The following is a 24,257-nucleotide window of genomic DNA, read 5'->3' on the forward strand; positions in this document are numbered from 1 at the left end:
GTAAAAGTTGAATTTTGAGCTAAATTGCCATATTCACATGTTGGTTTATTTATTAAAATACTAATGACTGCATATGGAATTGTGGAGGAGATGCACCTATTATTTTTCTCCAAATTGGAACATATTTTTTCATACATATCATTTTCCACTTACACCTTATTCTACACATACTTTTTTTTATTAATTTCTTTTACACTTACCTCACCATCATATCAATTAGGTTAACTTTAAATTATAAGAATTTTCGGTATTCACTTTATTTCTATTTTTTTTTTTATAAAAATATTTCATGTTAGGCATCATTATACAATTTGATATCTCAAGTAACAATAATCATCTACCATCACATGAAAAAAAGTATTATTAAAAAAAAGAAAAAAAATATAAAAATATGGAGGAGTAGGCCAAAATCCATATGTTAACAAAAACTATACATAGGTAGACTATACATATTCATAAATAATTCTAAGAACATATTAGATGGAAGTATATTATACCAATGAAATGATTCTCTATGAATAAATCATAAATTAGCCAACTTATCTGCATACGCATTCACTTTACGAAAAAATATGAGTAATTCTAAACCTAATTTTCCCACAGTCATAAGACAAGTATTTTATCGATTACGAAACATCCACAGAACATTAGTCCTAACAGTGATCGTAGCACAAACCAATGCAGAATCACATTCAAGCTAGGCATTAATAAGCCCCATCTTTTGAGTTTCCTTCATAGCATGTATAACTAAATAAAACTCAGCAATCATAGCAGTCTGAACTTCAAGAAACGCAGAGAAAACACCAATAAATTTCTTCCAATGAAAAATACATTCATAAGTAACAAAATCAGGATATCCTTAGCAGAGCTTTATTTCTATTTTTATTTTAGTTAATTAATTTCAATAAAAAGAATTTTGTATTAGACGAGATTAGTCGTTTTTCAAAAATTTAAAACAACACTGTTTATTCTCTTATTATCTACATTCCTCATTTTATTTAATATTTAATTTTTTTAAGTATATATTTATTATAAAGTAAAATTGAAAATTCATAAAATATTTTTTAATTATTTTATTACAAACAAGAAAAGTTATGAAAATTATTTATTTATTAAAAAAATATATAATCAGTAAAAAATTATACTAATAAATATTTTTAGAAAATGGATATGTATACAATTTTTTTTTGACTTTCTAATTTTGATTTGACAACAATACCGTGATTACGTTATTCTTAATAACTTCAAAGATTAAAGCAATAGAAAAAACTTTTATATAATAATTTCATCTTATATGATCACTCAATCATTTTGATAAGATTTCTGAACCATTCATATATGATTTCTGAGCTACTCTTATATTCATCGTCTTTATATAACTCTTGTCTTTTCAAATTAACTAATGTCTCATTCTTATAAAATTTTTGTCCTTTTTATATATGATCGATAGTACAATTTTTATAAGACTTTCGTCCTTTATGTAAAGTTGAAGAATTGTCTTATAGAACTTTGAGTCCTTATAATTTTATGAGAATTCCATATTTAAAATATTTAAGTAAATATATAAATTATAAATTCAATTTCTTTTCATTTCATGTCACATTTTAATATAAAAACATAACACATACCTTGGCAGTGTCACTTACATGACTGTTGAAGAATGATATGAACCATTCAAAATAATTAAAACCTTGAATAAATGAACTAACAAATGAAAATTAAAGTGTTAAACATGGGTTTTTTTTACCAAAAAGATGTATAAATTAATTTATATATAAACTAAATTTTAGTTTATGAAAAAATAATTTTTACTTTTCTTTTAAAAATGTTACAGAAAATGTATTCAAATAAACTCTTCATATATAATTTCCATTCAACCAATCAAATCCACTTTTAAGGAATTGTTTTTATTACATAATATAATATGATTACTGAACAGTTTTATCTTCAAGCATGTGACAAATTGATTGCAGATCTATGAATATGAAAAATTATTTGTCAAGAAAAGACAGTGGCATAAACATTTTCTGGTAGGTAGAAAATGAAAAGTGCCAAAAAGTCTATTAAATAAAATCATTAAGTAGGGTTCATTGTGCCTGTGTGAGAAGGTGCTTTGTGCAACTAAGAGTGTAAATAAAACTTAATTACAATAGCAAAAAATGTACTTAAAGGAAAAACAACAATGAATTGCATAATTATTGTAATGTACATAATTATACATGATTAGGATTATATTTTATGCTGAAAGCACCCTAAGAATTTTAGTTTTTGTTTGTCTAAAAAATGGAAGTAGGGTGAAGAAAAAAAAGTGAAACATGGAAATTGAAAAAGGAAGAAAGGTAAAAGAAAGTTTTGCAATGAAATTATTTTATACAATTTTTGTTTTAGAATATTGGTGAAGAAAAACAAAGAAATAGATATTCATGGCTACATAATCAATATGTCTTAAATTGTGAAATAAAAGTTTGTTTTTAACTGTTATAGTTAATTATGATATCTATTAATCAATTATGATTATGAAAGTCTGTATTTTTTTTCCATTTCATTTAATAATAATATCAATAATGTTGAATTTCATTTTATTTCGTTCTCATTTATCTTGAATCACACCATTTTTTATTGTATTTTTAAACTTTTTTCTTAAATTAAAATTAACTTATATTATAAAAATTAAAATTTATAAAAGTTATATAAGAGATTGACTTTACAAATTAATGCATGTCTAATTCATTAACCATCTAGTCAAATATTAATTTTAGTGTTTTTTTTTATGTGTTCGTTGCATTGTAAAAAATATTGAAATGATTTGTTTATATTATATAATTTCACTGTTACTCAATATTTGTATGGAATGTGAATGTACCATGTAACGTATGAAAAATAACATATAATATAATATAAAAATATTATATTATTATTATTCAACTATCTTTTGAAATTTATAAATAGAAAAGATATATAGCTTATTTTCATAAAAAAAATTATCTCACTACCATTATCTTTTCTATATTCTGCAAATAGATTTTGGTTTTTAAATTCAGAAGAAGTAGAAAATTAACAAAGAAAAGAAGAACATTATCCAATCAAATTTGTAAACAGATAAATTTAATTTCGTTATTCTTAAAGAGTTTCTACGGAAAAGAATTTCTATATTCTAAGGATTTTTTTAATTGGATTTTGTATATAGAATAATGTTGCTTAGGATTTTAAGATAAAATGGAACTTGTACTGATAGGATTTGCACGACCAATCGAGAGTTAAGGAGACTCGATCCAAATCAATTGCCATAATCAATAACGAAATTTAAGTAATATCCAACATCAATTAATCTACTTTTATTATACCCAGTAACATCAAATGGCCCACTATAATTATATAAATAAACACATATCTCAAAGGATCATGTATGCAATCATCTAATACTAAATACTGAATGTCAAATGCCAAAGTTTGACTTGCACTACAAGAAAATGATGAAATAGAAACCAATTTTTAGAGACCAAAATAATTAGTTGCAATAGTAACTAAATTAGAGACCATTTTGGAAACTAAAACAAAAATTGGTTTCTAAATTAGTTTATATTATTTTCTATAATTGTTAAATAGTTTCTAAATTGATCTCTAATTAGCAACCAAGGTTTTAGAGACTAAATTTAAAAACTAAATAATTGGTAGATAAAACATTAATTGCTAATTAGATACCAATTTATAAACTATTTAACAATAATAGAAAATAATAGAAACTAATTTAGAAACCAATTTTTGTTTTAGTTTCTAAAATGGTCTCTAATTTAGTTAATATTGCAACTAATTATTTTGGTTTCTAAAAATTGGTTTCTATTTGATGATTTTCTTGTAGTGTTGAGCGTCTTTTGCATATATTATCTAAGTCTGGAATTCAAGGAAAGGAGAAGTGGAAGAGCGAGAGTAGTAGGAATTCGTTCGAGAAGAAGGAGTAAGGTGTATACCGACCAACCAAAGTGGTTCAATCCTTCTCTTGGTTCCAATCTCATTCGAAAACAGAACTAAAGTTTGAGTCACAACTATAAAAAAAAATATACATAAAAGTTTTTTAATAAAGGAACAAGTTTTTTTTCTCAATCAATGTCTCCAAACAACATTGAAATAAGAACAGATAAAAAAAATTCTTAATACTTCTTGAAAATTTAATGTATGTTCAAGTTAACACTAAGTGTGATATTGCTTTTATAGGAGAAATGCTAGGAATATATCAAAAGTGTAACACCCCATAATTTACATATAACTATTACAATACCGGTTCTACATATTTCTATACAAGCTTACAATTTTTCAAAATATTCCTAATACGTGATTAGGACATATAGAAATACAAATATTTACAATATAAGTTTCAAAATCAACGCCTTAAAACTCTTCTGATCCTCAGACACCTGTAAGATCATCTGCTCGTGTACGTAGTACAGTCATCGCAGTTCAAACACAACAAGAAAAGCAAGGGTAAGCTAGTGAAAATAGAATTTTATAATATACGCAATTAAATCAAAAGAGAAAACCAAGTTACATGATCAATTTCTCAAATTATACAATTTTCTTCAAATTCCAACATTAAAACAATCACATAGATCTCACATGGATCTACCCATCCAAGATATTCAACAAACAACGTCTTTCGGAAGACCCGTATTAAGTAAGTCCTACCAGAGACTAACACCTGATCCAAAGATTACCAGCGAATCCAACAGAAAGGATCAGGGTAAGTTCAATACAACCCAAGTCGTGCATCTCATATGTCACGGTGTGCATGAACTCCCCCATCAGCTTCTCACCACTTGATATCTTAGTCTATGTGACTTAAATCATCAGTGAAGCTCGGAGATCTCTGTTACCACATAGGCATCAATACTTAATACACAGCAAACATCAGTCCATACATTATCCCAAATGTATGAATTCAATTCCATATCATTCCGTCATACAATATCATTCAAAAATTGATCCACAATATTCAAAATTCTATTTGACATGAAAAAAATAACACTTTAATACTAAATCATCAAAATATAATATTTTTTACAAATTTAAATAATATACAAACAAACAACCCAATATATAAACATACAACATTCCTGCAAGAGAAATTGAATATTGGGACCACGTCCCTTCCGCATTCAGATCTTCTATCCTAGGGTGCTATTAAAAATTAAATTTAGCTTCCCTTACCTCAATTGCTTGCTTTCCAAGCAACTTTTAGAATTTTATTCTCCACCGTTTGGATAAGCTTCAAGATTTACGGGCCTAATGCAAATTATTCAAACAGAACAAAATTTCAGTATATAATAGAATAAGTTGAGAGGATTAAACTTCTCAACTGACCCCACCAAGATTGATGACTAAATCCTACGAAAAAACAGAGAACAAAGGATATTTAGAGTAAAAATGAACTTACTCTGTTTGAAAATCTGATCGGGTAGAAATGTTCCTTAACTCACCAGCTACAACGTGGTATGATCAGATTCTAAAATAGATGAAGATTGGGAGAGAAATTAAGAGAGAGGGAGAGAAGAGAATTGGAGAGAGAATGGAGATAAAGAAGAATAATGTGTGCAGGGGTTTTGTTTTTTAAAAAAACATGTTGTTACAAAAAGTATCATAATCCACAAAATAAAATAAAATAATGAAATATCTTCAAAATAAATAAGGATTATAAGTTTACATACAAACATTATGATGATTTGAAAAAGAAGATGCAAAAATTCAAAAATTTTGGATGCATGAACTTTAGAAAGTCTACTTTAGGCTATATCTTCCCTTTAGAAAGGGAGTTATCTTAGAGTAAAACAATTATTACATTATTCACTATGAAGCATGATTTATTGATTGAAACTAAACTACATTACAAGCTAAATTGTCGAAGAATTTTAATCATGGTCTTAAAGTTATTTTGACATACCATTGAAAATATTTTACATAATTTGAATATAATATTCTTCTCCAACAATAATGAAATTAAAAGTTAAAACAAACATAAACATTAAATTTCTAGTTATTAGAAAACACATGAAGATGAAGAGAGGATTAGTCGCTATGAAAAACATAGTCATAAAATCTGTAATTATTGATCCCTTAACAAAAGAATTGTTTGTTAGAGTGTTTCCTAATCATATAATTTATATAGGTCTTACTAGTTAATAATAATATCTACCTTTTATTGTATATGACTGCCCACATTAAGTTTGTCATGAAAGGATTCATATTGAATTAATAAAATATTTTACTAAGAAAGCATTACATATTGTACTATAGTGAAGAAAATATTTAATAACAATTATTAATATATATAATTACTTTTTAGTAAATAATATACCACTCTATGATAATAACTTGTAATGGTTATGCCGCTCATGAATAGAATTGAAGTAATTCAAATAAGGTTTTTATTTTTATTACTACTTTTTGTTTAGATGGAAGAGTAACTTTTCCCTTTGTGAAGTAACTTAATAAAATGATAAGTTATCTCTTCTCTGATTAATAGTTATATATTGTTTTGACCAGTTTAAAAATTAAGATTAAAATTAGTTTATATACATTTTTTTATTAAAATATTTTTTAAAAATAAAATTGTGACAAAATTCTAAATTTCAAAACGAAAGTAACTACAAATTTTGTTTCTTAACTGAGACTTATGTACCACATCATTTAAGAATCAGAATCAAAATCAATTTATATACATATATTTTTTATAAGAATAAAATTGTTTAATTAACCCTAAAATACTATATCAACCTCAATACTTTCTTTTTACTTTTCTTTGAATGTAGTAAGAGATTACTGATTTTGTTTGTTTTGAATGTAATAATAGTGAGTTGGTTGTGGCAGTGGAAGTGCATGATGAACTCACATGCAGAGAGGGGCCACTTGGAATGTGAATGACAGAGCAAGGATGGGAGAGGCTCCACCACAACTTCATGCCATCTCTTTCCTACTATTTTCTATAACATTCTCTTTTCAACACCATTCATTTCTTCTTTCATTATTTTACATCTTACACTAATTTCCAATGCCAGAAAACACTTCTCTTGTAGCAGTTAATGGGATCAGAACAGCACCATGTGCCCCCCAGGTGGTGGTTGAGCACCATTATTAATCTTCTCCATCTTCATTTCACAACTTCAACAATAAACATAGGAAACAGTGATGAACTACTTTTTATGTGTGAATATATAGAAAATTAAAGAGTGGAACAGTAATGAAATCATTATCAATATCTTTTACATTATGTGACAGAGAAGCTTGCATACAAAACAAGAATAATTTTGAAATTAGCTTCAGCTTTTCACCAAAACATGAATTCCTTCCTTCAAAACCCTTGTTCTGTTGTGCACGTGATCTCAAACTGCATCAACATCACTTCTTTTTCTTTTTGTCCCTTTCATCTTTCTCACTACAACATTATATTACACCACTTAAAAAACAAACACCGAAACATTTTACTATTACACCAAAATTCACACTTGTATCCATAATCGAATCGGGTACTTAATCGGGTCACCCGCAATAACTAGCAAGTCTTCAACGGGTTCCCACACAAGCAATCGTTGAACCCAAACGACGACGCTTCAAGGTGATCAAAGGGTTCTCCGACTGGAATGGATCCGCACAGATGGTTGTGACTGAGATCCAAATGCCCGATATATTTAGCGGATGCCAAGGATTCGGGTACCCGACCCTTTAAATTGTTGTAAGACAAATCCAAAGCCATGAAATAGGAGTGTGACCCGAAAACATCGGGTATGGATCCTTCGAACCCGTTTCGGCTAAGGTTCAAAATACCCATTCCGCCGTTACTCAACAAACTCTCGGGGATTAAACCCTTCAGAGAGTTGCTATCCAGATTAAGCACGGAAAGAACCGGCATTTTGCCAAGCTCAAACGGAACCGAACCGGTCAAGCGGTTCACGGACAGGTCCAAGTCCGCGAGCCGGTAAATCTTGGAGATTGAAACCGGTATTGAACCGGTTAACTGGTTCCGGTTCAGCATTGCTCGGCTCAGCATTGCAAGGTTCCCGAAATTCTTGGGAATCTCGCCGGTGAGAAGGTTGCTGCTGAGGTCGAGGTGTTTGAGTGAGGTGAGTTGGGTGATTGAAGGGGGAATTTTCCCGGTGAGGGCGTTGTCGGCGAGGTTGAGGACGGTGAGGCGGTTCAGTCTGCCGATGTCGCCGGGGATCTCGCCGGAGAGTTTGTTTCCGATGAGGTCCAGGATGCGGAGGGAGGAGAGGCCGGTGATGCAGGCGGGGATATCGCCGGCGATGTCCTTCCAGTCAGCGACGACGAAGGTGGTGAGGGTGTCGATGCCGCAAATTGCCGGCGAGAGTTTTCCGGTCATGTAGCCGGAGCGGCCGGATTTCTCGAAGATAGGGTCCTCCGACTCGCCGCGGAGGTTGACATCGGTGACGCGGCCGGTGGCGGCGTCGCAGCTGACACCGTACCAGTTGACGCAGCAGTTGGAGCCAGTCCACGAGTTGAAGAGGCCGAGGTAGGGCTCGTTCAACGCCTGCCGGAAGCCAAAAAGTGCCTCCCTGTCCGACGGCGAGCAACCTGTGGCGACGGCGACTGCGGCGGCGATAATGGCCGCTGCTAACAGGAGGAACGAGTGGCGTGCCATTGAGTGTGGTTTAGTTGAGTGTGTTTAAATGAGGTTTGTTATATATAGATGTTGAGTGACCAAACTGCCCCTGATGCAGTGCTATTATTACAGTCGGTGGTGAGTGTGGATTTTGGGAGTGTTGTTATCAAACTTTCAGTGCAATGCACATGCTATTTCTCTTGGGGGTGACATGGTGGGTTCGCCTTCATGGTTGGTTAGGTTTTTGTGTCCAATTATTGGGGTTTTGTACTTTTATTTTAAGAAAAATAAATTGATATTTTAGAAATGTAAATTGAATTGAATGATTTTAGAATAGTAATATTATTTGTTACAAAATACATAACTTTTTTGAATTAATCACATTTAAAGTAAAAGGAACGCCAATAAATAATTTAAAAATGAACTTTTTTTTACATAAAATTTATTGAAAATGGTAAAATTGAAAGAGATGTTTATTAAATAAGAAGTGGGTTAGGGTTTGTGTTTTGTGTCCATTAGAGTTTTATTTTAAACAAAAACTGGTACTTTTAGAACTTTTGGAATAAAAACCGTATTAAAAAATTTTATTTTGTTTAAATAATAAATGAAAATGGTACTTGTATTAGTCTTTTACACTACTTTTATTAATTTAGAATATTCTTACACCGCATATGGGTGCTATCATTGTAGGAGTAAAGATTGAACTTGGTGATTAAAGTAACTAAGGTGCTTGTGGAGATATAGTAAAAATATATTCAAAGCAAGATTTAAAATGCTTATTCCAATTAAACAAAAATATATATATATATATTTAAAAAAAATTGTAAAATTTGATTTAAAAATTCATAAAATGCTATAATTAATTGGTATAAGCATTTTATGATTTAAAAAATTGTAATTAAAAGATTTAAAAAAATTTGACATATTGAAACATTTTAATTAAAATTAAGAAGAATTTTTATGAATACAAGTTGGTAATTTTTTTTATTGCTTGAAAATTGTTAAAGCTCATTCAAGTTTGCATTTATCACGTTATGTATAATAAACAAACAAAATGATCATTATCATTTACAACTTAATCGATTAAGAATCAAATTGTAACTGAGTACATGCACAATATTAATTGATTACAAAGATATGCATAATTGGTTATGTTGGGCATGGTAATCGATTGTGGCATGTATTGTAACCAATTAAGAATGTCTTCTTAATCGGTTGTGTAGTTTATCAAACTACTTCCAAGTTGAAACACAACAACATTCAAACCCCATGCACATTCAAAATTAAATTTCCATGAAAGGGGATATTGGTAATTGACCATCTATGTCAAACTTTCCACCCAAATGACCACACTTGAGAGGGGGTGCTTCCTCATTCTCCCCTATCCTTTCTTTTTACACAAATCACCTTAAAATCACCCCGCCAAAATTTTCACCCAAATGACCACACTTCAAAGGGGATGCTTCCTCATTCCCCATTTCCTTTCTTTTTACACAAATCACCTCAAATTCACCCCACAAAACTACTATACCTTTTAAACAATGCAACAACCCAAACCAAACATAATGCTATTAAATTTATTGTTAGGTTATGGATGAATAACAAACGAAAATGAGAAAAAAAACACATTATTCATAAAAGAATCATAATAAATATGATAAGATATTTTTCTTAACAAAATAATCTTTATTTTTTTTTATTTTGTATTCTTTAAACTTCTTATTCGTAAGAATTAATTCTTGTATTTTTAAGTGTAAATAGTAATGTTTAAATCCAACTTAGTTGATCTTTCTCAAGCACAATGAGACATCAAAAGAGGGAGCCTATAACAAGGAAAAGATAAGCAAGAAGAAAATAAGACAAGCCTCATAGAAGCTCAATTAAAGCTTCTAATTCTCGACTAAGAAGGAGCTTTGGAAAGGAAAGGAAAACATGCTCTTAAGATGGCAGGAAAATCATAAACCAAGCATGAGAATCACCTCCTTCAAATTTGACCAACTAAAGATCTTTTTAGATTTATTTTTTAATTTTGACTTTCAATATTCACTCTCTTTTCTCCTTGAATTTTCAACCAACACTTGGAGAGTTATTGATCTAGGATTTCCATTTCTTTTATGTGCATTTACGTGTCATTTTGTAAATTGATTTTTGAATGACTTAGGTTATAAACAATTCTCTTTCTGGAAATCACTTTTGACATATATGAGATATTAAATTTGTGAGACACTTGTGAAAGTGATATTGTACTTTGAGTTTGATCTTAAAAAAGAGTTAAGTGGCAATTCTACATGAGATTTATACGGATATGAAGAAATCTCTTCCATCTTAAGGTGATACTCAACACTTCTTCACATTTTTTTCCTTATATTACTCATTGTCATATTCATTTATTCTTTTAATCATTGTCTTTTGTTAATTGTTTGAGTTCAATTGTTAAGTTCTTGTGTTTCTCTTGAAGTCCTATAATGAATAAAATATTTAATTCAAATTTTTTATGACATATAATTAAAAAAAAAGAGTAAATATGAGATTCATAGTTATTACTTGAATTTAATTTCTTCTTGATATTTTGAGCTTCCAATTTGATCTTTATCACACTCCACTTATTTAGTCAACATTTCACCATTTTCATTGTAGATTCTATTACCGTCTACTTTCATAACTCATACTATTTTGGTTATTCTTCTTTTGTATTGAATTAAGGTATATCCTTTGATAAGTTATAGCTAAGTAGTCTTCATCCATCCATTTATCCAACCAAAAGTTCATGTTCCTCTCATCTCCAATTTTTCATCTAACATTTTTTCCTTAAATAATTCAAATGAGTTTTCATACCAAATGTGTTTTTAAATTCCTCCACCATATAGAACATTCTTGTGAGGATCTAACCCATTATAAATATCTCTTTATCTCACATACCTTGTCTTGAAAATTGAACACCAAGAAATTGCCTCTAAAGTGATACATGTTCCATGCCTATTCAGCTACAAGTGTTTCATTGAACAGTTTACATATTTTACCCCCTAGATCACATGGTTTGTAGGATACATACATCCTCTTAACTCACTCATGCAACTTTCATTTCTATTTATTTACTCCCCATAGGAAAACCAATTAATAGGCTCATCTTTCTCAACACTCCACTTGACATTTTATAGAAAGACTTTTAGTATAGCATAAAGACAGAAGAACCAAGTTAATAAGAAACATTATTCCAACAAATGATAATTATTTTTTTCTTCCAAAAGTGTCAAATTTCCTCTTAAATTTCAACAAAATTGAATTTCACTCTCTTGGATTTGATCATTCAAGGACTCAAAAATACACAAAAGGGAAAGAAAACATTTTACATTGATTAAAGTTAAATATTGGTTTATCTCTTTTTTTAGGAAAAAAAATGCATATCAAGTATGGTTAATAACCATACCATTCATGTATGGTTAATTATCTAAACGTATTTACCTTTAATTTGAACGTCAGAATATTTTTGCAGGTACACCCCTTGCCCAACCAAAAGACCGAAAGAACAACTAGAAACTGAGAAACCAAAGAAAGATAACAAAGGAGAACTTGATAGACAAGATCCGATCTTGTAAGAACAATATACATAATAAAAGTTACATAAAAGAAATATTATATATATATGTAATTAAACATGATATATTTCAAAACTTTATTAATTTAGAAATCTCAATTTCAATATATACAAGATAGCATATGAGAAACAAATCTCTTCTAAAATACTTATATTAAGAAATAGGTTAAAAACGAAAAAAAAAAGTTAGAAAAGAGATAGAAAGGGAGACTTGAGAATAGAAGAGAAATAAGATATGAAGAAAAAGAGAAAGGAAATAAAAAAGGAAAAGAGAATATACTCTAAATCAAACACTTCAAGGAGATTGTTCACATGAATTTCTAAGCCATAGAAATAATAATATTTTAGTATAATTTTCACAAACAATTTTTTTAAATTAAAAAAAAGTCTTATTCAAGTAACTATTTTTGAAATTTAAGAAATTTGTTCATATTAAAATGTAGTTTTTATTAATAAGAAACGCATGTAAGTAATTTCCATTTAGGATATTAAAAAAGAGCATAGCAAATGGAGCAAAGTGAAAGGGAGACATGAAAAGATGTTGGAGTTGTTTCTGCCTTTTATTTTCTAAAATACTTTTTTTTAAAATATTTACAAAATTTGATATATTGTAGGTGAGAAATTAATCAACTTGGATAAAATTGTTTTAGAAATGTTTAAAAAAACGGAAAAGTGAATCAAACATGCTCAAGTTTAACATATGTTTTTGTTTCTACATCAAGTTTTTCTTCTACTGTTATCAACAAAAAAGTTTAATTTAAGATGTTATATAAATAAATTAATCAAACTTTATCACTAATGATTATTTGATAAGGGAGGCAAATATTTTTTTTACAAAAATAAATAAAATCAGCTTCGTCTTCCTTGTTCCTTCGGGGTATTCTGGCATTCACGTTATTTATATTATTTTAATGGACTTATCTTATTGGATCTGATTAGTGAAATAGATCACGGTTGTATTACCTAATTCTTAATAATAATTTAATTTTACTGACCTTGATTTGAATGTTAATGAATTCAGTGTGTCAGTCGGTCTAACCGTCCGTGGAGATCTCAGTCAACTTGGTTAGGGAGACCGAGTCATGACATTGACCGGTGGACCGATACCAGTACAATTTCATATTTTCTTTATATATTCTACTTAGTTATAACATTAAACAGTGAACTAGGAAGTACTGGATAACCATAACAGTGATATTATTCTGCACTTATTATCATATTCAAACTTTATATTAAAAAACTTTATATTAAAAAACCGACAAGGCATATTTATGTTGACAAGATGGAGGGTCCAAATTGCACTGTGATCACTACTTCCTTACTCTGGCAATGGGACCCAAATCATGTATTTTTTTCTATCAATATAATTTCATTAAAACTAATAACATAAGTTAATTTAAACTCATTTTCAACACTAAAACTACAATCCCTTTTGTTTGAAGAAAAATAAAAATAAAAGGCTTTTTATTAATTTTATTGCATCAACTAATCCATAAAAATACTTTACTGACTTTTTTGAAAATCAGATTTTAACCCATACCTAAACTTATGGATAAGTTAAATTCATTTCTTTTCACTTTTCTCCATTAAAAGTGTTTATGAAGAATTTTTTGTTTTTGTTTGTAGATATGTTAGAAGGAGTTAGGGCAAGAATGAAGAATGAGTAACATGTTTGAACATGAACATGGGTTGGGTCTTGAACTTCCATGTTCCAAAGTTCTCAAGTTGGATTAATGGTCTGAGCTAAAAAAACAAAAGGATAAAGGTTAATGACTCAATGGTCCTCCCAATAGAAGGCAAAGTCCTTGTGTTTTGGACATCTTTTAAAGCTTTCATGTGCAAGATCAGTGTGGACATAAAAGAGCCACTGCATTGAAGTGATTGATGCTAGTGAGTTTTTAGATACTTTTTAAGACAATTTTTTTTATAAATATAAATAAATATTAAGTATAATTTAATCTTATAAAATTAAATTAAACTATAAGATAAAGTTTGTATTTAGTTATATATTATAAAATATCTTTAAATATTATCACATGTGTCAAACAATATTGATCAAAACCAATTATTTTTCTAATATTGCCTATGTAACTAGAGTTTAACTCCTTTTAAATATTATTCCCCCAACATTTAGTAGTACTTTTTTCCTCAAAATAATGACTAATAGACAAAAAGAAAAGGAAGTGCACTAGGAAGATTAGATTAATGAAAGACAATTGAATCATGTGATGTTTTTTTTCCTTCCCTAATGGAAAGGGTAAAGGTCCAACTAAATATTTAGACATTCTATTGAGTAGTTGGGCATTTAATAAACTTTACCACTTTATCTTATCATCTAGTCATTAATATGATATGGTGATAGGTTATATTAGGTATCTATGAGAAAAAAATACTTTGCACTAGCAATATGTATAAAATAATGTTACACTCTTATGTTTCTTAAGAGTGTATAAACCTTTTTTAGTTTTAAATATTTATAATAACGTTCCTTTTAGGATATAAGATTTATTTTGATGAATTTCTTCGTGAGTCTTTGAAGAAGAGAAAAAATTGAAGAAAAAAATTAATTTAATTTCTTTATAAGCTAAAATTTAATTATACTTAATTTAAAAATTATACAAGAGAATTTCTACTAATTAGTTCACACATAAATTAATTTTAACTTGTTTTCTCTCCTTAAAGAAATTTATGGAAAAGTTTATCCTAAGAAGTCCATGATGTAATTTCTATTAAAATATTAAAGAATTTAGTGTAATATATAAGTGAAAGAGGACAAAGGAGGGAGCTTCAAACTTGTGTATTTTTTACCAAAACTTTTTCCGAAGGACTTTTATAAGAAAAAATAAATAAATGTTTTGATAAACTAAAATTAATTTGTAGAAATTCTCTTATATAATTTCTCTATAATTTTTTTAAAAAATTTATTCATAAATTTTATTTAATGTCTTTTTCTTTTCTAAGGAAAAAATTGTATGTGTTATTTTTTAAATCGAGTCTTTCTTTCTAAGCTTTTCTATTTTCTTTTCATCACTGTAATAGATTAGGCCTTTGTTTGAGCTTTTAATTTTTTAGTTGCACCTTTAATGTGACTTTATTTGGCTTTGTAAATTATTTGTGTAAAGAGTTTTGATTCATTTACGAATTAAATTTAATTCTTAAGAAACCTCTTAAGTTCTTAATAACTACTGTTGAGTTTCATAATTTAAAGTGATAAATATTTCGAACTTATCAATTCTCATTGAACTATGACCTTGTTTTCATCTCTTACCTTAATTCCATTTTTCTATTTTTTGAAAACCTACATTGTTAGGATGATGTTGAAATGATCCGATCTAAGGGAGAACTTCATTGATAAGGAGAGTGAATGAAATGTTTCTCAAACAATCAACACATGTATAGAGTGGAAAAACAGTGAGGGAGTACAGTCTCACAGAATAACAATCCTTGTATAAATGAGATTCCATATAAGTTAATGAAATTGCTCAAGCAGATAAATGGACAAAAGGAAAATGGTAAAAATGTGATTCTTCATCCTTCCTATTTCCAATATTCCACTGAATCATTGGGAAGTTGAAAATGTTTAATTAACCCTCCACAATAACTGGCACACCACAACTATCTAGATGACACTGATATTACATGTGGATTGGTACAAAACAATTTTGATACAAAATCTAGTGAGTTGTGTTGATGGAATTGGGTGAAGATTTGGTTGGATTAACTAATTCAGAGTGAAACAGACATTTTCCATCTCAATTAGCCAGGAAAATGGTACCAACCCCCTTGTGTTGAATAAAATATTTATGATATTCAAGCAAAAATGTCTTCAGCAATAAATGACTCCTCAGTAGTATCAATATGGCTTTCTGAAGGTACCTGAAGTGACTCGTAGTTTAGTTGTCTGGAAGCTTCATACAAAGCTATGCCAACACTTACAGACAGATTCAAACATCTGACATAAGTCTCAACCATTGGGATTTTGACAGTGCCACCACCAAATGGTTCAGTTTTGCAGTCTACCAAGGCCTCAGGAGGCAGGCCACTTGTTTCAGAACCAAACAAAAGATAGTCACCTTTTCTGTAGGAAAACTCCTGCGGAGTAAGAAGGAACCACAATTTTATAGGCATATTTACAGTTTCCTTATATTGCTTTTTGAATGCTAAGGCACACACTACTTTTAATACAAGATAATAAGTAACCTTTGCTTCATGAGATGTCCAAAACCATGAAAACAAAAAAGAGCCACAAAACCAAAAGGTATCAAATTGAAAAAACTGAACCAAATAAGCATTACTGAAAAACCATAAAGAAAAGAAAATAAAACTAAAAACTAGCTTTGATTGGTTTTCAAATTCAGACCAATATATATAACCTATAAAATTTATAGATTATCTATACTTATTTAAGAATTTTGCTAGCATTCCTCCAGTCAAAATAAATTCCCTCTATTGGATTTAGACTAATTGAAAGATTGACAATTTGTTTGAAATTATATTTAGACTTTAGCTATCAAGAACTTGACTGTATTTTGATGTATTATCATGAATTCCTTTCAACCTATAGTTGGTGTATTTCATAAATTAGTTTAGACTTGTAATGGCGAATAGAGAAGAAAAAAGAAAAGTTTTCTAATACATACCAATTTAAATAGGACTGGATTGTGGTTTTGTATTTTGAATAAAACAGGTTATATTATATTAACAGAAAACGATTAGAAATTTAGAATGGATCAGCTGGCTTTCCAGTTAAAATCAATCTAATACAAGAACACCCCCCCTACTTCCTACCTAACCCCAAATGATCCACTCTCACAAACCACGTCATAGGGAAGTGAGAAAGTCATATCCAAGACCTTGTTCTACTTCACAACTGTTCCCCAGATTAATTCTAAGCTGTCATTTATAATGCAGGAAGCAAATATTGAATCATATCATACACTTTAACAGATTTTGGAAAACTTAACATAAACTTATTAGAATAATGCATCTCCGTGTAAAGAGCTTTATATTTACTTCATCTGTACATAATGCTCAATTCTTTCTTTTTTCTTATGGAGGGTAGGGAGGGGGTTGGTTGGAAGAGCACTTATTCTAACATGCTCTTACATACTAAAATGCCCTCACTTCAGGCCTACACTGACATTCATTATCTCCTCATAAATGGCAATACCGTGATTCTGTTCCCATGTTTCTTATTAGTTGTAGACAATGTAGGGTAGGAAGGTTGCTATAGGGATTCCAAATTTGTATTTTGTTTCTCCAATCAACTTGTTAATTCAAAGTTTCAATGCTATAAAGAGAAACTACTGAGGATTGAAAACAAAATCTTCAACGTTTTAGAGATAAAAGAAGAAATTCATTATAAGGAGAAGACCTTCGGAGATGTCATGGCATTACAAACATCGAGCATCAACAGGATAAATGCTGTAATTAAAGGAACTGTGCTATGGTGGGCAACTCACAGAATGAATTTGTGTTCCCCTCTTTGTAAAAGCTAGCAACCGCTTTTCACCCTCCTGTACCAACAATGGTAACATGTCACATGTGGAGTCAAAGGAGATGATGATATATTGAATTTATCTGAATGGTAATTACCTGTTGTCTAAAATAATCACGAAAATCTCCCCAAGAATCATGAACTTTAACAACCACATATCTGTATTATATTGTTAATAATGGAAAACCAATAAAAAGCAACAAAGCAATTATGTCAATTTTATAGCAGTTTTTATTTTCATTTTGGACAAAACAATATTAGATCAGTTAAAACTACTAGATGTGTTATACTAGATAAGCAACACACTTCAGCCACTCAAAAACAAAGCTTTAGAGGAGTTAAAATCCAGAGTCAGGCACTTAATTCAAAATAAACAGTGATAGACAATTACATACTACCCTGTATGGTATAAGTGTTGGTCTAGAATAGCTGGAGAGATGTGAGTGAGAAAAAAATTAAAATTTCAATAAGCATATATCCATGGATACGGCCAATAATCCAATCCAGCACGCTTTAGTTTAGTATCATCCACCTGAAATCCTAATGGCTGAAAAGATAATTAAATAGAAAGCCTATCATCAGTATTTTGCGATAAACACTACAAATAGATGACAATCTTGTCATCAAATATAAAAAGTATTTAGATATAGAGAGCAAAACTCACCCCAACTAAGTGTAATCCAACATTTGATGCTGCACATGTTCTAGCAATGCACCCTGTGTTTCCTGGAATCTACCAAAGACAAAATAAATCATAGAACAACCTTCAGTAATTTTCTAATTTAACTCTAACTCTAAGCTAAAAAAAGTTTACCAAGACCAGTTTTATTGTTTAGCGGTTTAACTTCCTTACTTGTTTAAAATGATTTGAACTTTAATATTCTCTCAAATTAAAATGCAAAATACCTGTCCAGCCCAACATTGACCATTTTTGTTTTTTATCATCATTATCATTCTGAAGTTAATATCTATTGCCCTATTACAATATTCTCGACAAATATATTAAACTGAAAATTAAATGATAGATCACAGATCAGTGATTAGCAAATGCATAGTTAGATCATTATTTTCTTAAATGTTGGTCATTCTTGTGATACGAGCCATTGTCAGGGAATTTATCAGGAAATTGACATAAACCAGACTTTCTTATATATAGGCGGTGTTGTTAGGATACAAGAGAAAACATGCATAAAAAAATATCAGTATTATTGAATTAGATGGTGCTTAAAGTTCATACAGAGAAGAAACTCCACCTGAGAAAGATTTTTCATAACTTTTCATATCTTAGGCATAACCCCAGAACTCCCATACTCTCTCCCTATAATCCCACTGCCCAGCAAAATAACTATCTGCCACCTTCGCAGTATTTAAATTTTGCACAACTGATTAACAAAGATAATAGAGCCATGATCCCTCTCCTAGAAGATGTATCTTCTCAGGCCTAAGTATATGCCAAACTAGCTATCCCAACCTCCTCATATGCTACCACCGCTTTTGTAATACATTCTCACTGTAACAAACAATCACATACACATACATTCTCTTTGTAACTAACAAACTAGATAATGATGAAAGGAAGCATATTCCGTCCCGATTGCCCCAGTGGCCAGGGACTTGCGCCTCATAGAATAATTGGTCTGAATCTTTGGCCTGGCAGACTCGGGTTGATGGTCTTCATCCCCTTGTATGGTCCCGGGCAGTAGTATTAACACGGTCTTGGAACCACAAGTTCTATCAGATGTACTGACAAGTTTGACAAATAATCTTTTATTTAAATAAAAATAAAGAAACTAATCTCTTAGAACTCAAATAGTATTTAATACTACAACAGAGTACTAATCAAGGGGGGTTGAACTTGGATTTTCACCAACTCAAATGTAATCTGCTTATTTTTCTAACTTTGAGAACATAAATACATCTCACCTTTATAAGTTGTTTTTGTAAGGTTAATCATTGATAACATAAATGATAGTCAAACTAAAGTATACAAGTGAAGGACAACTCTCATCCAATAATTTCATTTTGAAAGGTTAAGTTAAGCTCAAACTCAAATTCTAAGATGATATCAAAGTTTATCTTAACAATTATTGTTAAGTCTATTGGTTATCCGCTATTGGGCCACAATCAAACCACCCATATATTTCTAGTCCTAATATTTCATGTTTGAGATGTCTAATCTTTAACACGCCGGTGTTGGAGGTCTCAAATGACTCCTGATATGACCAAACTAAAGAATTTCTCACTTATGAGGTTTTTAAGGTTGAGTTAAAGTTCAAATCCAAATTCTAAGGATTGACTAATGACTTCAATTCAATAATGTGCATGATATTATGTTTATTGTTGAAGCTTCATCTCTTCCATTCCGTAATCTCTTCTTCATGCAAAATGGATTGACCGATTAAGTACCAAATACTAGGAGAAATGGTTGCTCCATAACAAAACCAAATTGCATAAACAGCTATAGATAAATGTCAGCTTTAATTTTTATGAAATTTTGGGACTAACATAATGCTTCAGTAAAAACCGTGTCTTCAGAATTCAAAAACTAACAGAAAGGAAAAGTTACACAATAAACAAAAGAAATAATAATAATTTGAATAAAAAGAAATCTAGTTTAAGAGAATGTTGTTGTTACCTGAGGGGACACGAGCACAACCTGAAGAACCTTGGAACACGATGCTTCATTCACAGCCTCTCCAACGCCACGAGGCAAAGCACCTTCCTTGCTTACGATCTTAGCTGACCCATCTGACACAAGAACAAAATCAAAATTTGGAACAACAAAAAGCAAATTACCCACAAATAAAAATGGCGAAAGAGTGAGAAATGTGAAATTACTGGGAGAGCAATGGGGGAAGAACCGACTTGAGGAAGAAGTGAGAAAAGGTTTGAAGTGAAAGAAAGTGAATTGAGAAAAGGGAGAGAATTTAGATGATGGAAAGTGAAATGGGGTTGCAATGTTGAGGGATTTTAGGGCAGTGAAGTCCATTCTTCACTCCCTCTGTGCTTCTTTCTCCTTTATCCGTTGGAGACTATGCACTGTAATATAAATTCATTTCTTTCTTCACCTCCATATTTTCTTCCTCTATCCCAACAAATGAAAGTCTACATTCTTTTTAATTATATAATTTGAAAGATATTTTTAATTTTTAGATGTATAATATAAAATTATTTTTGGTTTCAAGTTTTTTAAAAGGTTGTACAATTTAAAAATCATTTTTTCCTAAAAAATATTTTCTTAATATATAATCTGGAAGTTATTTTTCTCTTTCAAATTACACAATTTAAAATTTAATTTTAGTTTTTGGATTATATAATTTTAAAGTCTTTCTGTTTGGGTAATATAAAACCCAAAAGTTATCTCAATTTGTACATTGGAAAGTCTTTTTAGAAAAAAATTTAAAAATGACTTTTAAATTATACAATTTAAAATATTTATGATATGCATTACAAAAATAAGGAGTAGATGAAGAAATGTCCGAAAATAAACATAATAGGTTTGTTGTTAGATAAAATAAAAGAAGAAAAGTATCTATATTTTAAAATTAAAAACAAAAAACAAATATGGTGACCAAATAAGATGTAAGAATGTACAACTACTTTGAAACTAAATTTAATGTATAATTAGTGGGGTAATGTAGTATGTATAGTTAAAAGGCCATCTGAGTTTATCTCAAATTATTTAAAACAATTAAAAAATGATAGAATTAATGTACTAATCAAATACTTTTTGAGATTTTGAAAATATTTTTCTTGATCTTTAGTCCAACTAAACACCATGTCCTTCTTTTTATTTCATAAAAAATGTAATAATTATAGTAACATTTTCACAAACATATATAGAAATAAGTTAACTTGTGAAAACTTTAAACTTTACTAATATTTTTAAGAGTTTGGTCAATCTCTAGTTTTCCACATTTTATTTATCCACGTGAACTCTTTTAGAGCGCACTACAAATCCCATCAAAATATACTACTAAATTTAACAATGGAAAGACAAAACACACGATGCATTCACAAGTGCTAAAACATGGTTTTATGTCATTCATATTATACCTATTTTCCATAATACAATGTAAAATAAAGTGTAATGACAATTTTATAATTATGATGTCACATATTAATTGGTTGTTTTAAATCGATGTAACATATTACATTGGTTATTAAATGAATCAATCATGAGATGTCTAAAGATCTATATCCTTTTCCATGAGTGATGGCACCATATTTTGTGTCGTTCGACATAAATACTCCTTGTTAATGATAATGTTCTTTCTCTCCATCTTTGTTTGACAATACTTGTTATCTTGTAGAAGTGAAATGGTGTTTGTATCTAAGGATGATCTATTGAAAGATTGTAAGAGGTGAAAGAAGTGAGACAGTGATGCACAAAGCCAAAAGCAAAACACTTGTTTTTGAGACAATGTTGGTTCTTTTGGAGGACTCGTTGTCATTGAAGCCCTTTTTCATACATTCAATACACATATTCATATTCTTCCCATCCACTAAAATAATCACTTGTTGAAAGGTTTTGACGATTGATGGGAACGACGCATAAAACAGTCTAAAGCTTCATCTGCCTGATCCATGACGTGATGATTTGCATGGTGTGAGTTAGAAGAATACTGAACGAAAGATTTGATGAGGGGATGGTTTGTTTTTCCCATACATTAGACCATTCTAAAAACACAATTCAGTTTGAGGCTAAGTGCGCACTGAGATTTGTGAGACTAAAAGGAGTGTTGGAACGAGATGTCCATATACAAATACTTTGATGTATGTGTCGAAAACATGTGCTTTTGGTTCACCTTCTTCCTTAAAAGACACTTTGATCTTTGGAACATCAAAGTGAACAAATTTGATGAGAGAGCAATGTTTGAGAATCTAGTATATTTCAAACTTGGTTACGCTTGAGAAGGCCTTGGCTTTTGGCTTTGGCCTTTTCAAACCATGGATTGTGACATTTTATTCGTAAACCACCTTTCTTCATGCAAGCCACCGTTTTTCCTTTGAATGCCATTTACTTTTTCTTCAGTTTCGAAAAAATAGTGGAGAAACTCCTCTTATAACGACATTTAAGACTTGCTTCCATTTTGTGTTCCTCTTCTTTGGAAGATCGTGCCATCATCAACAACCAATTTGTTTTTCCTACCTCATTCCTATGATAATCGATGCCTGGAAAATTAAGCCTATGTATAACTATCTTGCCTTGTTCTCTAATCATTTAATTTTTATTTATACATTTCTAAACATGGGTTCCAAAAAAATAAGTTTCATATACACATCTCATATAAATGATTAGTACTATACAAATGATAACATTATCAAACCAATGAAACGTTTGCAAAAACTCAAGTTTAATTTTTTTAATGAAATTAAATCATTTATTAGAAACACTTTGGTGAAAATATCAACTCATTGGTGATTTGTTTTAACAACTTGTAAATAAAAAATGTTTTACTAGATATAATCACAAATTAAGTTATATTGCACTTCTATATGTTTGGCCTTTGAATGTTGGATTGAGTTATTAGAAGAAATGATCACATTATTATGGTTGATAAGTGTCTAATTTCAGTAATATTTCATACTAAAATATAGGCACTTATGAGGGTTTAATACTAATTTACATATAAAATAATTCCTAATTTATGAATTTATACTTTTTTTTCATCTTTTATGAGCTTTATTTGAATAAGAGCATTTTATTCCCAAATTTGGTGTTAATTGCATACTTTTAGGGAGGATTGAAGATTTGGAGTAAAAGAGAATAATTTGAGCTAAAACGAGAAAGTTGGAAGGTCCTAAAATGGAAAAAGATGCAAAAAAAAGATTTGGCATTTTGATGTTTTACCACTTAGCCCATTAGCGCGACACAGAAAACGACCTAACCCTAGAAAACTAGGATAAATAAGGGGCTAGAGGCTCAACCCTAGTGTGCCAAATTGAGAGGAGAACACCATAAAGTGAATTGTAAACGAATTAGGAGAATGGAAGGTGCTAGAAGTATGCGTGACTAATTCTACTTTGGGATTGAGAGTAATCTGTTCAAACTCTTATGTATTAAGGTGATATCTTATATATTAATATTCAGTTCTTGGTCGATTATTGATATTGTTGTTTTACTTTTAACTTTCCGTGACAAATTGAGAATCTTAAATCTGACCGGGAGGTATTTTTAGGGTTCGGACCTAAACAACAATACTTATTTGAGTGTTAGGGATAAACTTGAAATGTTAATTGTCATTAACGTCTAAGTTGTTTTTATAAATATGCGAGAGATCGATATTTAGTAAACATTTTTAAGGATTTTATATGCGATGGATCGATATAAATGAATTTTCTACTGGCATCAATTGCAATTAAAGAACTTAATCTTACTATGCTATGCTAATCAAAATACATGAGAGTGAGATAGATTAAACCTAATCCCTATTTTTCCAATTGAAGCAACTAATTCTTTGGTTGTTTTCTTATTGATCAATGCCAACATAACCAACTCAAAACTATTTTTATTGTTCTGTTGTTATATTTAGCGGATATTGTACTCGATAATTCGC

The 24,257-nt window shown here is 29.9% G+C and overlaps 2 protein-coding genes across 2 annotated transcripts; both read right to left on the minus strand.

Moving 5' to 3' along the window:
- Nucleotides 1-7,210: 7,210 nt before the first annotated feature.
- On the minus strand, nt 7,211-8,828 carry LOC137834878 (DNA damage-repair/toleration protein DRT100-like). Its single transcript, XM_068643105.1, has one exon. The coding sequence runs from the start codon at nt 8,642-8,644 to the stop codon at nt 7,541-7,543; it is 1,104 nt and encodes a 367-aa protein (XP_068499206.1). The 5' UTR covers nt 8,645-8,828; the 3' UTR covers nt 7,211-7,540.
- A 6,799-nt stretch (nt 8,829-15,627) lies between these two features.
- Nucleotides 15,628-20,792, minus strand: LOC137834879 (uncharacterized). Its single transcript, XM_068643106.1, has 7 exons — nt 20,536-20,792; nt 20,333-20,445; nt 18,362-18,430; nt 18,186-18,244; nt 17,796-17,856; nt 17,663-17,716; nt 15,628-16,292 (listed from the first exon to the last, which is right to left on the minus strand). Exons 1-7 carry the CDS (start codon nt 20,684-20,686, stop codon nt 16,011-16,013), a joined length of 789 nt encoding a protein of 262 aa, XP_068499207.1. The 5' UTR covers nt 20,687-20,792; the 3' UTR covers nt 15,628-16,010.
- Between the last annotated feature and the right edge of the window lie 3,465 nt (nt 20,793-24,257).

The sequence above is a fragment of the Phaseolus vulgaris genome, chromosome 5 (genome assembly GCF_000499845.2).
Source record: "Phaseolus vulgaris cultivar G19833 chromosome 5, P. vulgaris v2.0, whole genome shotgun sequence".
NCBI classification, from domain to species: Eukaryota; Viridiplantae; Streptophyta; class Magnoliopsida; order Fabales; family Fabaceae; genus Phaseolus; species Phaseolus vulgaris.